This window comes from Oncorhynchus tshawytscha, linkage group LG04 (genome assembly GCF_018296145.1).
Source record: "Oncorhynchus tshawytscha isolate Ot180627B linkage group LG04, Otsh_v2.0, whole genome shotgun sequence".
NCBI lineage: Eukaryota > Metazoa > Chordata > Actinopteri > Salmoniformes > Salmonidae > Oncorhynchus > Oncorhynchus tshawytscha.
The window spans coordinates 1,983,365-1,996,970 of NC_056432.1; the positions used below are offsets into that span (position 1 = coordinate 1,983,365).

At 44.8% G+C, this 13,606-nt stretch overlaps 1 protein-coding gene across 4 annotated transcripts in view; it reads left to right on the forward strand.

Moving 5' to 3' along the window:
• Positions 1–13,606, forward strand: part of LOC112249411 (AT-rich interactive domain-containing protein 3A) — a 141,066-nt gene that overhangs the window by 86,793 nt on the left and 40,667 nt on the right. For all 4 annotated transcript variants that reach the window (XM_042320218.1, XM_042320216.1, XM_042320217.1 and 1 more), the window contains one exon: positions 3,376–3,448. In XM_042320218.1, the coding sequence (XP_042176152.1) occupies positions 3,376–3,448 (73 nt within the window). The remainder of the gene's footprint in view (positions 1–3,375; positions 3,449–13,606) is intronic.

The following is a 13,606-nucleotide window of genomic DNA, read 5'->3' on the forward strand; positions in this document are numbered from 1 at the left end:
CTGTTGTCTTTCTCCTCCTGTCCCCTCCTCTACTGGTGACTGTCCTGTTGTCTTTCTCCTCCTGTCCCCTCCTCTACTGGTGACTGTCCTGTTGTCTTTCTGTTGTCTTTCCCCCCCGTCCACTACTCTACTGGTGACTGTCCTGTTGTCTTTCTCCTCCTGTCCCCTCCTCTATTGGTGACTGTCCTGTTGTCTTTCTGTTGTCTTTCTCCCCCTGTCCACTACTCTACTGGTGACTGTCCTGTTGTCTTTCTCCCCTCCTGTCCACTCCTCTACTGGTGACTGTTCTGTTGTCTTTCTGTTGTCTTTCTCCTCCTGTCCACTCCTCCACTGGTGACTGTCCTGTTGTCTTTCTCCTCCTGTCCACTCTCTACTGGTGACTGTCCTGTTGTCTTTCTCCTCCTGTCCACTACTCTACTGGTGACTGTCCTGTTGTCTTTCTCCTCCTGTCCACTACTCTACTGGTGACTGTCCTGTTGTCTTTCTCCTCCTGTCCACTACTCTACTGGTGACTGTCCTGTTGTCTTTCTCCTCCTGTCCACTACTCTACTGGTGACTGGGTCACGGAATTTCCGAAATGTTCTCAGTAGAACTATTAGAAAATTGTTAATAACCATTCAAGATATATATATATATTTTTTTAAATAACAATCATTTAATATTTGTTCATATTTAAGTGCTATTTTCATTAAATGTGGGTTTTAAAACCTGTTCGATGGTCAAATAAATGTCCCCCAACACGAATCACTGTTTATGTAATACATATTAGCTCAGAGCAAGAACTATTCTGTGTTCAGCAGTGAAAGTATTGTAGGGGAATACTCAGTAGGGTCTGTAGACTGTAGATGTGGTGTCGTTTCACAGGGAATACTCAGTAGGGTCTGTAGACTGTAGATGTGGTGTCGTTTCACAGGGAATACTCAGTAGGGTCTGTAGACTGTAGATGTGGTGTGGTTTCAGGGAATAATCAGTGGTCTGTAGACTGTAGATGTGGTGTGGTTTTACAGGGAATACTCAGTAGGGTCTGTAGATGTGGTGTCGTTTCACAGGGAATACTCAGTAGGGTCTGTAGACTGTAGATGTGGTGTGGTTTCACGGGGAATACTCAGTAGGGTCTGTAGACTGTAGGTGTGGTGTGGTTTCACGGGGAATACTCAGTAGGGTCTGTAGACTGTAGGTGTGGTGTCGTTTCACAGGGAATACTCAGTAGGGTCTGTAGACTGTAGATGTGGTGTCGTTTTACAGGGAATACTCAGTAGGGTCTGTAGACTGTAGATGTGGTGTGGTTTCACAGGGATTACTCAGTAGGGTCTGTAGACTGTAGATGTGGTGTGGTTTCACAGGGAATACTCAGTAGGGTCTGTAGACTATAGATGTGGTGTGGTTTCACTGAATAGTCCTGTAGACTGTAGATGTGGTGTCTTTCTAATACCACTAGGGTCTGTAGACTATAGATGTGGTGTCGTTTCTGAGGGAATAGTCAGTAGGGTCTGTAGATGTGGTGTCGTTTTACAGGGAATACTCAGTAGGGTCTGTAGACTGTAGATGTGGTGTGGTTTCAATACTCAGTAGGGTCTGTAGACTGTAGATGCTACCAGTAGGGTCTGTAGACTATAGATGTGGTGTGGTTTCACAGGGAATACTCAGTAGGGTCTGTAGACTGTAGATGTGGTGTGGTTTCACAGGGAATACTCAGTAGGGTCTGTAGACTGTAGATGTGGTTTCACAGGGAATACTCAGTAGGGTCTGTAGACTATAGATGTGGTGTGGTTTCACAGGGAATAGTCAGTAGGGTCTGTAGACTGTAGATGTGGTGTCGTTTCACAGGGAATACCAGTAGGGTCTGTAGACTATAGATGCTGGTTACTGACCCACAGGGAATAGTCAGTAGGGTCTGTAGATGTGGTGTCAACAGGCTACCAGTAGGGTCTGTGACTGTTATGTGCCCAATGCTCTAACCACTAGGCTACCTGCTGGTTACTGACCCAACACTCTAACAACTAGGCTACCTGCTGGTTACTAGTCCAACACTCTAACCACTAGGCTACCTGCTGGTTACTGGCCCAACACTCTAACCACTAGGCTACCTGCTGGTTACTAGTCCAACGCTCTAACCACTAGGCTACCTGCTGGTTACTGGCCCAACGCTCTAACCACTAGGCTACCTGCTGGTTACTAGTCCAACAATCTAACCACTAGGCTCCCTGCTGGTTACTGGCCCAACGCTCTAACCACTAGACTACCTGCTGGTTACTGACCCAACGCTCTAACCACTAGGCTACGTGCTGGTTACTGACCCAACGCTCTAACCACTAGACTACCTGCTGGTTACTGACCCAACGCTCTAACCACTAGGCTACCTGCTGGTTACTGACCCAACGCTCTAACCACTAGGCTACCTGCTGGTTACTGACCCAACGCTCTAACCACTAGTCTACCTGCTGGTTACTGACCCAACGCTCTAACCACTAGTCTACCTGCTGGTTACTGACCCAATGCTCTAACCACTAGGCTACCTGCTGGTTACTGACCCAACGCTCTAACCACTAGTCTACCTGCTGGTACTGACCCAACACTCTAACCACTAGACTACCTGCTGGTTACTGACCCAACGCTCTAACCACTAGACTACCTGCTGGTTACTGACCCAACGCTCTAACCACTAGTCTACCTGCTGGTTACTGACCCAACGCTCTAACCACTAGACTACCTGCTGGTTACTGACCCAACGCTCTAACCACTAGACTACCTGCTGGTTACTGACCCAACGCTCTAACCACTAGGCTACCTGCTGGTTACTGGCCCAACGCTCTAACCACTAGACTACCTGCTGGTTTCTGGCCCAACGCTCTAACCACTAGGCTACCTGCTGGTTACTGACCCAACGCTCTAACCACTAGGCTACCTGCTGGTTACTGGCCCAACACTCTAACCACTAGGCTACCTGCTGGTTACTGTAAGTTCTATTAGACATTTCTCAGTACGAAAGGACTCATGTTTGCCAATAGGCCAGTTTTAACCAGTTTTGAGACGTTTTAACCAGTTTTAACACATTTTAACCTGTTTTAACACATTCAAACCAGTTTTAACCAGTTTTAACACATTTCAACCAGTTTAAACCAGTTTTCACACATTTAAACCAGTTTTAACACATTTAAACCAGTTTTAACCAGTTTTAACACATTTAAACCAGTTTAAACCAGTTTTCACACATTTAAACCAGTTTTAACACATTTAAACCAGTTTTAACCAGTTTTAACACATTTAAACCAGTTTTAAAATTTAAAGCAGTTTTAATCAGTTTTAACACATTTGAACCAGTTTTAACTAGTTTTAACGAGATTATTATCTAAGTGAATCTTGTTTTCCTTCTAGTTGTACGAGTTGGACGATGAGGTCAAGAGGAAAGAGTTTCTTGATGACCTCTTCAGTTTTATGCAGAAGAGAGGTGAGTTCTTAATATACCATAATGTAATACATATCTCATAATATATATATATATATATATATATATATATATATATATATATATATATATACATAACTATACCTTTCTCAGAGCATAGTGATTCTTGTGAATCTATAGTGGTTGTTAAAACTGTTTGACTGTTTTAGACAGAAGATCAGACTTCCTGTTCCAGGTTCTGATCAGAGTATGACGCGGTGTCTGAACTTCAATTGGAAAACATTTATTTTTGTGAAAAGTTTGCCCGTAGTTGCTCCAAGCTAATTTTCTCAAAGTCCTTTGTGAGACAGAAACATTTGTGTGTGTATCTCTGTCCGTCCTTCCGTCAGTCCGTTTGTCTTGTGAAAACTGCTGCAGATGTTTGACAGCTGTAACAACAGGAGAATGTGGCTGAGTGTTTTGAAGGCCCCAGAGGCCCCCGAGCCTGGATAGTATTTGGGGCCTGGATAGTATTTGGGGTCAGGATAGTATTTGGGGCCTGGATAGTATTTGGGGCCTGGATAGTATTTGGGGCCTGGATAGTATTTGGGGTCTGGATAGTATTTGGGGTCTGGATAGTATTTGGGGTCTGGATAGTATTTGGGGCCTGGATAGTATTTGGGGCCTGGATAGTATTTGGGGTCTGGATAGTATTTGGGGTCTGGATAGTATTTGGGGTCTGGATAGTATTTGGGGCCTCGATAGTATTTGGCGTCTGGATAGTATTTGGGGTCTGGATAGTATTTGGGGTCTGGTGCTATTTCCTGCAGCTTTACTTCTCTACCAGGAGAGGGAGGGGACAGGGGGTTGATCCATACCACAGTGGCACGCTAACCAAACCCTCAACCCCCCCTCAACCTCTCCAACACAATCCCCCCTCCAACACAACCCCCAACCCTTCCAACACAATCCCCCTCAACCCCTCCAACACAATCCCCCTCCCCTCCAACACAATCCCCCTCAACCCTCCAACACAATCCCCCTCCCTCCAACACAATCCCCCTCCAACACAACCCCCCTCCAACACAACCCCCCTTCCAACACAATCACCCCTCACCTCAGCCCTTGGGGGAATCCCCGCTGCCATATTTGTCATAGGTCCAAATGATTAGCCAAGCAAGGCAAGTTTGCAACGTAAGAGTTTGAGAGTGTACACTTATGTTCACTTCAGAACCTGAAACGCCCCAAAATTCAATTTGCGATGATTGTACATCCACTAAGATAAGTCAGCCAAAATGTAAAACCTCAACATCAATATGGAGTCAACATACAAGTGTTAGTAAAAACGAATGTAAATAAGAAAAAATTGTTCTATTAATGCACAAACACGTCTCGTAAAAATAATCTTTTGGAAATTGTAGAAATGAAAAATTTTCCTTCTTCAGAAGTTCCAGCTGGGCAGGCTAACGTTAGTTAGCTAATACATTTACTAGCTATCGTACAGTAGGCAGGCTAACGTTAGTTAGCTAATAAATTTACTAGCTATCATACAGTAGGCAGGCTAACGTTAGTTAGCTAATAAATGTACTAGCTATCATACAGTACGCAGGCTAACGTTAGTTAGCTAATTAATTTACTAGCTATCATACAGTAGACAGGCCAACGTTAGTTTGCTAATAAATTTACTAGATATCATACAGTAGGCAGGCTAACGTTAGTTAGCTAATAAATTTACTAGCTATCATACAGTAGGTGTATATTAATAATTATATATTTAATATAAGTAGACATGAAATCATAATTGACTGTAGCTCATAACGAGTGTCAAAATCATTCCTTCCTTCCTCACCCTGCAAGTGTATACTCGTCAGACGTCATGAAACGTCATCAGAAGTGTCCCCTTAATTTGAGGGCTGAGGGGATTAGGGTGTGTCTTTTAAGTGTTTGGAATGCTGCCACAGTTATTGGCCACAAAGACAGAGCTCTACTTTAGGAGTACAAGACTTGCTTGTCGGTATGTTTTAGTTATTCTTGGTTGGGCGTTCTTTATGATGAGGGCGGCAGGTAGCTTAGCAGTGTCACGACCTCCGCCGAAGTTGGTGCCTCTCCTTGTTCGGGCGGCGTGCGGCGGTCGACGCCACCGATCTACGTTTCCTTTTCCATTTGATTTGTCTTCATTGTACACACCTGGTTTCCATTACGTTCTCATTTATTCCCTATTTAACCCCCTGGTTCCCACATGGTTTTGTGCGTGTTTGTTCTTTGTTAAGTTGTTGCTCTGTTGTGTCGAACTGGAGTATTTTTCCCTGTATGGAATTTGTTTGTGATTATCTGAGTAAAGTACGTTTTTACTCAGTTCTGTGTCCTGACTCCGTCCTACCTGTTGCACACTGACTCATGCCAAGCAGTAAGGTAGCTTAGCAGTAAGAGTGTTGGGCCAGTAACTGAAAGGTCGCTGGCTTGAATCCCCTAGCCTACCACAGTAGGTGAAAAATCAGTCGATGTGCCCTTGAGCAAGGCACTTCATCCTAATTGGTCCTGTAAATGACTCTGGATAAGTGTCTGCTAAAGGATGTGAATGTTTTGTGGGCCAAGTTAGGGTTAGGACTAGGAACCAGGCAGCACTAGGACCCACAATAAACCCAACCAAGCCAGAACCCAACCACAGACTAGAAACCAGGCAGCACTAGGACCCACAATAAACCCAACCAAGCCAGAACCCAACCACAGACTAGAAACCAGGCAGCACTGGGACCCACAATAAACCCAACCTAAACCTAGATTCCAGTACAGGCCGGTGGAAGCACCTTGGAGGGGTTGTAGATTCCAGTAGAGGCCGGTGGAAGCACCTTGGAGGGGTTGTAGATTCCAGTACAGGCCGGTGGAAGCACCTTGGAGGGGTTGTAGATTCCAGTACAGGCCGGTGGAAGCACCTTGGAGGGGTTGTAGATTCCAGTACAGGCCGGTGGAAGCACCTTGGAGGGGTTGTAGATTCCAGTACAGGCCGGTGGAAGCACCTTGGAGGGGTTGTAGATTCCACTACAGGCCGGTGGAAGCACCTTGGAGGGGTTGTAGTTTCCAGTACAGGCCGGTGGAAGCACCTTGGAGGGGTTGTAGATTCCAGTACAGGCCGGTGGAAGCCAGGAGAGAGGCAAGTGCTACACCAGGCTGCGGGAGAGTTAAAAAGTCCAAGTTTAAGTTTGGCGGAAGTCATAAAACATCCAAGGCACAATGTCAAGTGGATAAAAGCGCCAGCAGTTGTCTGATGATGCCCCTGCCCAATGTATATCCAAGTACGTCCCACAGTTTCTGCAGACCGGTGTTGTATGCCTCCTTAAAAACTCTGTGTGTAATAATATTACACTATTGTACAATGTGTTCACAGCCAGATGAAACAAAGCTATATTGGTTTTGATATACATGTACTGTCACTCAGTTCTGAGGGGGTCATTTTGAAGACTGTTCAGGAAGTGAACTGCCCACCATCCGTTGTTAGCTACCAATAACATGCAAGATATATTCACCTTTTCTTTATAGTGACATTTGAAAAAGTGTAGTTTATGTAGAACACATTCAGTGTCATTTGCATTTTGTATTTATTATGGATTCCCATTAGCTGCTGCCAAACCTGCCAACCTGTTCTTCCTGGGGTCCAGGAAGTGTATTGGTGTGTGTATTGATGTGTATTGGTGTGTGTGTGTGTGTGTGTATTGGTGTGTGTGTGTGTATTGGTGTGTGTGTGTGTGTGTGTGTGTTTATGTCTCTTCAAAATCCCCGCTGTTCCATAAGGTGTATTTTATCTGTTTATTAAATCTGATTCTACTGCTGCATCAGTTACCTGATGTGGAATAGAGTTCCATGTAGTCATGGCTCTATGTAGTACTGTGGAATAGAGTTCCATGTAGTCATGGCTCTATGTAGTACTGTGGAATAGAGTTCCATGTAGTCATGTCTCTATGTAGTACTGTGGAATAGAGTTCCATGTAGTCATGGCTCTATGTAGTACTGTGGAATAGAGTTCCATGTAGTCATGTCTCTATGTAGTACTGTGGAATAGAGTTCCATGTAGTCATGGCTCTATGTAGTACTGTGGAATAGAGTTCCATGTAGTCATGGCTCTATGTAGTACTGTGGAATAGAGTTCCATGTAGTCATGGCTCTATGTAGTACTGTGGAATAGAGTTCCATGTAGTCATGGCTCTATGTAGTACTGTGGAATAGAGTTCCATGTAGTCATGGCTCTATGTAGTAATGTGCACCTCCCATAGTCTGTTCTGGACTTGGGGACTGTGAAGAGGCCTCATGACATGTCTTGCGGGGTATGTATGGGTGTCTGAGCTGTGTGCCAGTAGTTTAAACAGACCTCTGGTGGCATGTCTTGTGGGGTATGTATGGGTGTCTGAGCTGTGTGCCAGTAGTTTAAACAGACCTCTGGTGGCATGTCTTGTGGGGTATGTATGGGTGTCTGAGCTGTGTGCCAGTAGTTTAAACAGACCTCTGGTGGCATGTCTTGTGGGGTATGTATGGGTGTCTGAGCTGTGTGCCAGTAGTTTAAACAGACCTCTGGTGGCATGTCTTGTGGGGTATGTATGGGTGTCTGAGCTGTGTGCCAGTAGTTTAGACAGACAGCTTGGTGCATTCAACATGTCAATAACTCTCATAAATAAAAGTAGTGATGAAGTCAATCTCTCCACCATTTTCAGCCAGTGCTGCCCTGTTCTGAGCCAATTGTAATTTTCAGAGGTCCCTCTTTGTGGCACCTGACCACACGACTGAACAGTAGTCCAGGTGCGACAAAACTAGGACATGTAGGACCTGCCTTGTTGATAGTGTTGTTAAGAAGGTAGAAACTAGGGCCTGTAGGACCTGCCTTGTTGATAGTGTTCTTAAGAAGGTAGAAACTAGGGCCTGTAGGACCTGCCTTGTTGATAGTGTTCTTAATTAAGAAGGTAGAAACTAGGGCCTGTAGGACCTGCCTTGTTGATAGTGCTGTTAAGAAGGTAGAAACTAGGGCCCGTAGGACCTGCCTTGTTGATAGTGTTGTTAAGAAGGTAGAAACTAGGACCTGCCTTGTTGATAGTGCTGTTAAGAAGGTAGAAACTAGGGCCTGTAGGACCTGCCTTGTTGATAGTGTTGTTAAGAAGGTAGAAACTAGGACCTGTCTTGTTGATAGTGTTGTTAAGAAGGTAGAGCATCGCTTTATGATGGACAGACTTCTCCCCATCTTAGCTACTACTGCATTAAAATGTTTTGACCATGACAGTTTACAATCCAGGGTTACTCCAAGCAGTTTAGTCACCTCATCTTTCTCAATTTCCACATGATTTATTACACGATTGTTAGGCGCAGGAGAGCAAGGGATTTTTTATTTATTTATTTTACCTTTATTTAACCAGGTAGGCAAGTTGAGAACAAGTTCTCATTTACAATTGCGACCTGGCCAAGATAAAGCAAAGCAGTTCGACAGATACAACGACACAGAGTTACACATGGAGTAAAACAAACATACAGTCAATAATACAGTATAAACAAATCTATATACAATGTGAGCAAATGAGGTGAGAAGGGAGGTAAAGGCAAAAAAGGCCATGGTGGCAAAGTAAATACAATATAGCAAGTAAAACACTGGAATGGTAGTTTTGCAATGGAAGAATGTGCAAAGTAGAAATAAAAATAATGGGGTGCAAAGGAGCAAAATAAATAAATTAATTAAAAACAGTTGGGAAAGAGGTAGTTGTTTGGGCTAAATTATAGGTGGGCTATGTACAGGTGCAGTAATCTGTGAGCTGCTCTGACAGTTGGTGCTTAAAGCTAGTGAGGGAAATAAGTGTTTCCAGTTTCAGAGATTTTTGTAGTTCGTTCCAGTCATTGGCAGCAGAGAACTGGAAGGAGAGGCGGCCAAAGAAATAATTGGTTTTGGGGGTGACTAGAGAGATATACCTGCTGGAGCGTGTGCTACAGGTGGGAGATGCTATGGTGACCAGTGAGCTGAGATAAGGGGGGACTTTACCTAGCAGGGTCTTGTAGATGACATGGAGCCAGTGGGTTTGGCGCCGAGTATGAAGCGAGGGCCAGCCAACGAGAGCGTACAGGTCGCAATGGTGGGTAGTATATGGGGCTTTGGTGACAAAACGGATTGCACCGTGATAGACTGCATCCAATTTGTTGAGTAGGGTATTGGAGGCTATTTTGTAAATGACATCGCCAAAGTCGAGGATTGGTAGGATGGTCAGTTTTACAAGGGTATGTTTGGCAGCATGAGTGAAGGATGCTTTGTTGTGAAATAGGAAGCAAATTCTAGATTTAACTTTGGATTGGAGATGTTTGATATGGGTCTGGAAGGAGAGTTTACAGTCTAACCAGACACCTAAGTATTTGTAGTTGTCCACGTATTCTAAGTCAGTGCCGTCCAGAGTAGTGATGTTGGACAGGCGGGTAGGTGCAGGTAGCGATCGGTTGAAGAGCATGCATTTAGTTTTACTTGTATTTAAGAGCAATTGGAGGCCACGGAAGGAGAGTTGTATGGCATTGAAGCTTGCCTGGAGGGTTGTTAACACAGTGTCCAAAGAAGGGCCTCATATGGAAGTATACAGAATGGTGTACCATCACTCATTCATATATCCTTATGTCTGCGTAGAGGTGGATCAGAGACTCACCAGCAGCAAGAGCGACCTCATTGATGTATACAGAGAAGAGAGTCGGTCAAGAATTGAACCCTGTGGCACCCCCATAGAGACTGCCAGAGGTCCGGACAGCAGACCCTCCGATTTGACACACTGAACTCTATCAGAGAAGTAGTTGGTGAACCAGGCGAGGCAATCATTTGAGAAACCAAGGCTGTGAGTCTGCCGATGAGGATGTGGTGATTGACAGAGTCGAAAGCCTTGGCCAGATCAATGAATACGGCTGCACAGTAATGTTTCTTATCGATGGCGGTTAAGATATCGTTTAGGACCTTGAGCGTGGCTGAGGTGCACCCATGACCAGCTCTGAAACCAGATTGCATAGCAGAGAAGGTATGGTGAGATTCGAAATGGTCGGTAATCTGTTTGTTGACTTGGCTTTCGAAGACCTTAGAAAGGCATGGTAGGATAGATATAGGTCTGTAGCAGTTTGGGTCAAGAGTGTCCCCCCCTTTGAAGAGGGGGATGACCGCAGCTGCTTTCCAAAGAGAGGTTGAACAGGCTAGTAATAGGGGTGGCAACAATTTCGGCAGATCATTTTAGAAAGAAAGGGTCCAGATTGTCTAGCCCGGCTGATTTGTAGGGGTCCAGATTTTGCAGCTCTTTCAGAACATCAGCTGAATGGATTTGGGAGAAGGAGAAATGGGGAAGGCTTGGGCGAGTTGCTGTTGAGGGTGCAGTGCTGTTGACCAGGGTAGGAGTAGCCAGGTGGAAAGCATGGCCAGCCGTAGAAAAATGCTTTTGAAATTCTCAATTATGGTGGATTTATCAGTGGTGACAGTGTTTCCTATCTTCAGTGCAGTGGGCAGCTGGGAGGAGGTGTTCTTATTCTCCATGGACTTTACAGTGTCCCAGAACTTTTTTGAGTTAGTGTTGCAGGAAGCAAATTTCTGCTTGAAAAAGCTAGCCTTGGCTTTTCTAACTGCCTGTGTATAATGGTTTCTAGCTTCCCTGAACAGCTGCATATCACGGGGCTGTTCAATGCTAATGCAGAACACCATAGGATGTTTTTGTGTTGGTTAAGGGCAGTCAGGTCTGGGGAGAACCAAGGGCTATATCTGTTCCTGGTTCTAAATTTCTTGAATGGGGCATGTTTATTTAAGATGGTTAGGAAGTCATTTAAAAAAAATATCCAGGCATCCTCTACTGACGGGATGAGATCAAAATCCTTCCAGGATACCCCGGCCAGGTCGATTAGAAAGGCCTGCTCGCTGAAGTGTTTCAGGGAGCGTTTTACAGTGATGAGTGGAGGTCGTTTGACCGCTGACCCATTACGGATGCAGGCAATGAGGCAGTGATCGCTGAGATCTTGGTTGAAGACAGCAGAGGTGTATTTAGAGGGGAAGTTGGTTAGGATGATATCTATGAGGGTGCCCGTGTTTAAGGATTTGGGGAGGTACCTGGTAGGTTCATTGATAATTTGTGTGAGATTGAGGGCATCAAGTTTAGATTGTAGGATGGCTGGGGTGTTAAGCATGTTCCAGTTTAGGTCGCCTAGCAGCATGAGCTCTGAAGACAGATGGGGGCAATCAGTTCACATATGGTGTCCAGAGCACAGCTGGGGGCAGAGGGTGGTCTATAGCAGGCGGCAACGGTGAGAGAATTGTTTTTAGAGAGGTGGATTTTTAAAAGTAGAAGTTCAAATTGTTTGGGTACAGACCTGGATAGTAGGACAGAACTCTGCAGGTTATCTTTGCAGTAGATTGCAACACCGCCCCCTTTGGCAGTTCTATCTTGTCTGAAAATGTTGTAGTTTGGAATTAAAATGTCTGAATTTTTGGTGGTCTTCCTAAGCCAGGATTCAGACACAGCTAGAACATCCGGGTTGGCAGAGTGTGCTAAAGCAGTGAATAGAACAAACTTTGGGAGGAGGCTTCTAATGTTAACATGCATGAAACCAAGGCTATTACGGTTATAGAAGTCGTCAAAAGAGAGCGCCTGGGGAATAGGAGTGGAGCTAGGCACTGCAGGGCCTGGATTCACCTGTACATCGCCAGAGGAACATAGGAGGAGTAGAATAAGGATGCGGCTAAAAGCAATAAGAATTGGTCGTCTAGAACGTCTGGAACAGAGAGTAAAAGGAGGTTTCTGGGGGCGATAAAATAGCATCAAGGTATAATGTACAGACAAAGGTATGGTAGGATGTGAATACAGTGGAGGTAAACCTAGGTTTTGAGTGATGAAGAGAGAGATATTGTCTCTAGAGACATCATTGAAACCAGGAGATGTCATTGCATGTGTGGGTGGTGGAACTAATAGGTTGGATAAGGTATAGTGAGCAGGACTAGAGGCTCTACAGTGAAATAAGCCAATAAACACTAACCAGAACAGCAATGGACAAGACATATTGACATTAAGGAGAGGCATGCTTAGTCGAGTGATCAAAAGGGTCCAGTGAGTGGAGAGGTTGGTTGGGGGTCACGGCGATTTAGACAGCTAGCCAGGCCATCGGTAGCAAGCTAGCATAGGATGGAGGTCTGTTGTTAGCCACCTCTTGCGTTCCGTCAGTAGATTAGTGGGGTTCCGTGTGGTAGAGGGGATTAATCCAAATCACACAACAACAACAAAAATAAAAACAATAGATATAGTTATAGAGGCCCAAGAAGAAAACATAACAATAATAAAAATAAATAAATTGTCCGATTGTCTATTCAGATAGCAGCCGGTAAGACAGCTAACGGTTAGCAGGCCACAGATGGGCGTTCAGGTAACGTCGCGACGGAGGAGCCAGCCGGATCTCCTTCGGGTAGATAACGTCGGCAGTCCAGCCGTGAAGGCCCGGTGGGGCTCCGCGTAGGCAGCAAAACGGGTCCGGATAGGTGACTGCAGCCCAGGAGTGATTGATGGAACTCAGGCGTGATTGACGGAGCTGGCTAGCTCCGGAATAATTGATGTTTGCTCCGGAATCGACGAAAGCCGATAGTCACACGGATAGCAGCTAGCTAGCTGTGAGATCCGGGTATGAATGTCCAGAGAGCAGTTGAAATCCAGGGACATGGAGAGAAAAATTGGTCCGGTATGTTCCGAGCCGCGCTGCGCCGTACAAAACTGGCGATAGATTTTCGAGCTAAAGGATAGCTGATGACCACAAACCGTGGTTAGCTGAATACTAACAATTTGCCAGTAAAGAAGCTAACTAGCTTCTGATTAGCTTCTGGATTAGCTTCTGGGCTAGCTTCTGGCTAGCTCCTGGCTAGCTTCTGGCTAGTTTCAGGCTAGCTTCTTGGAGGATTACAGATTCGAGGTAAATAATACTTTTTATAAATATAAATTGGTGAGGCGGGTTGCAGGAGAGTGTTTTGAAGATGAGTTGATGGAAAATAAAAATAAAATGTATGTGAAAAAAGTTGTAAATATATATATATACAGGACACGACAAGACGAGGACAAAAGACGTCTGAACTGCTATGCCATATTGGTTGCATCTCCATTTACAGTGGCACATTTGTTTATTAATTTTATATTTATTATTGATATTCCCAACCCAACAACAACAGGTGGGGAAACACACCCCAACAGCCACACATAGGGAAAATAA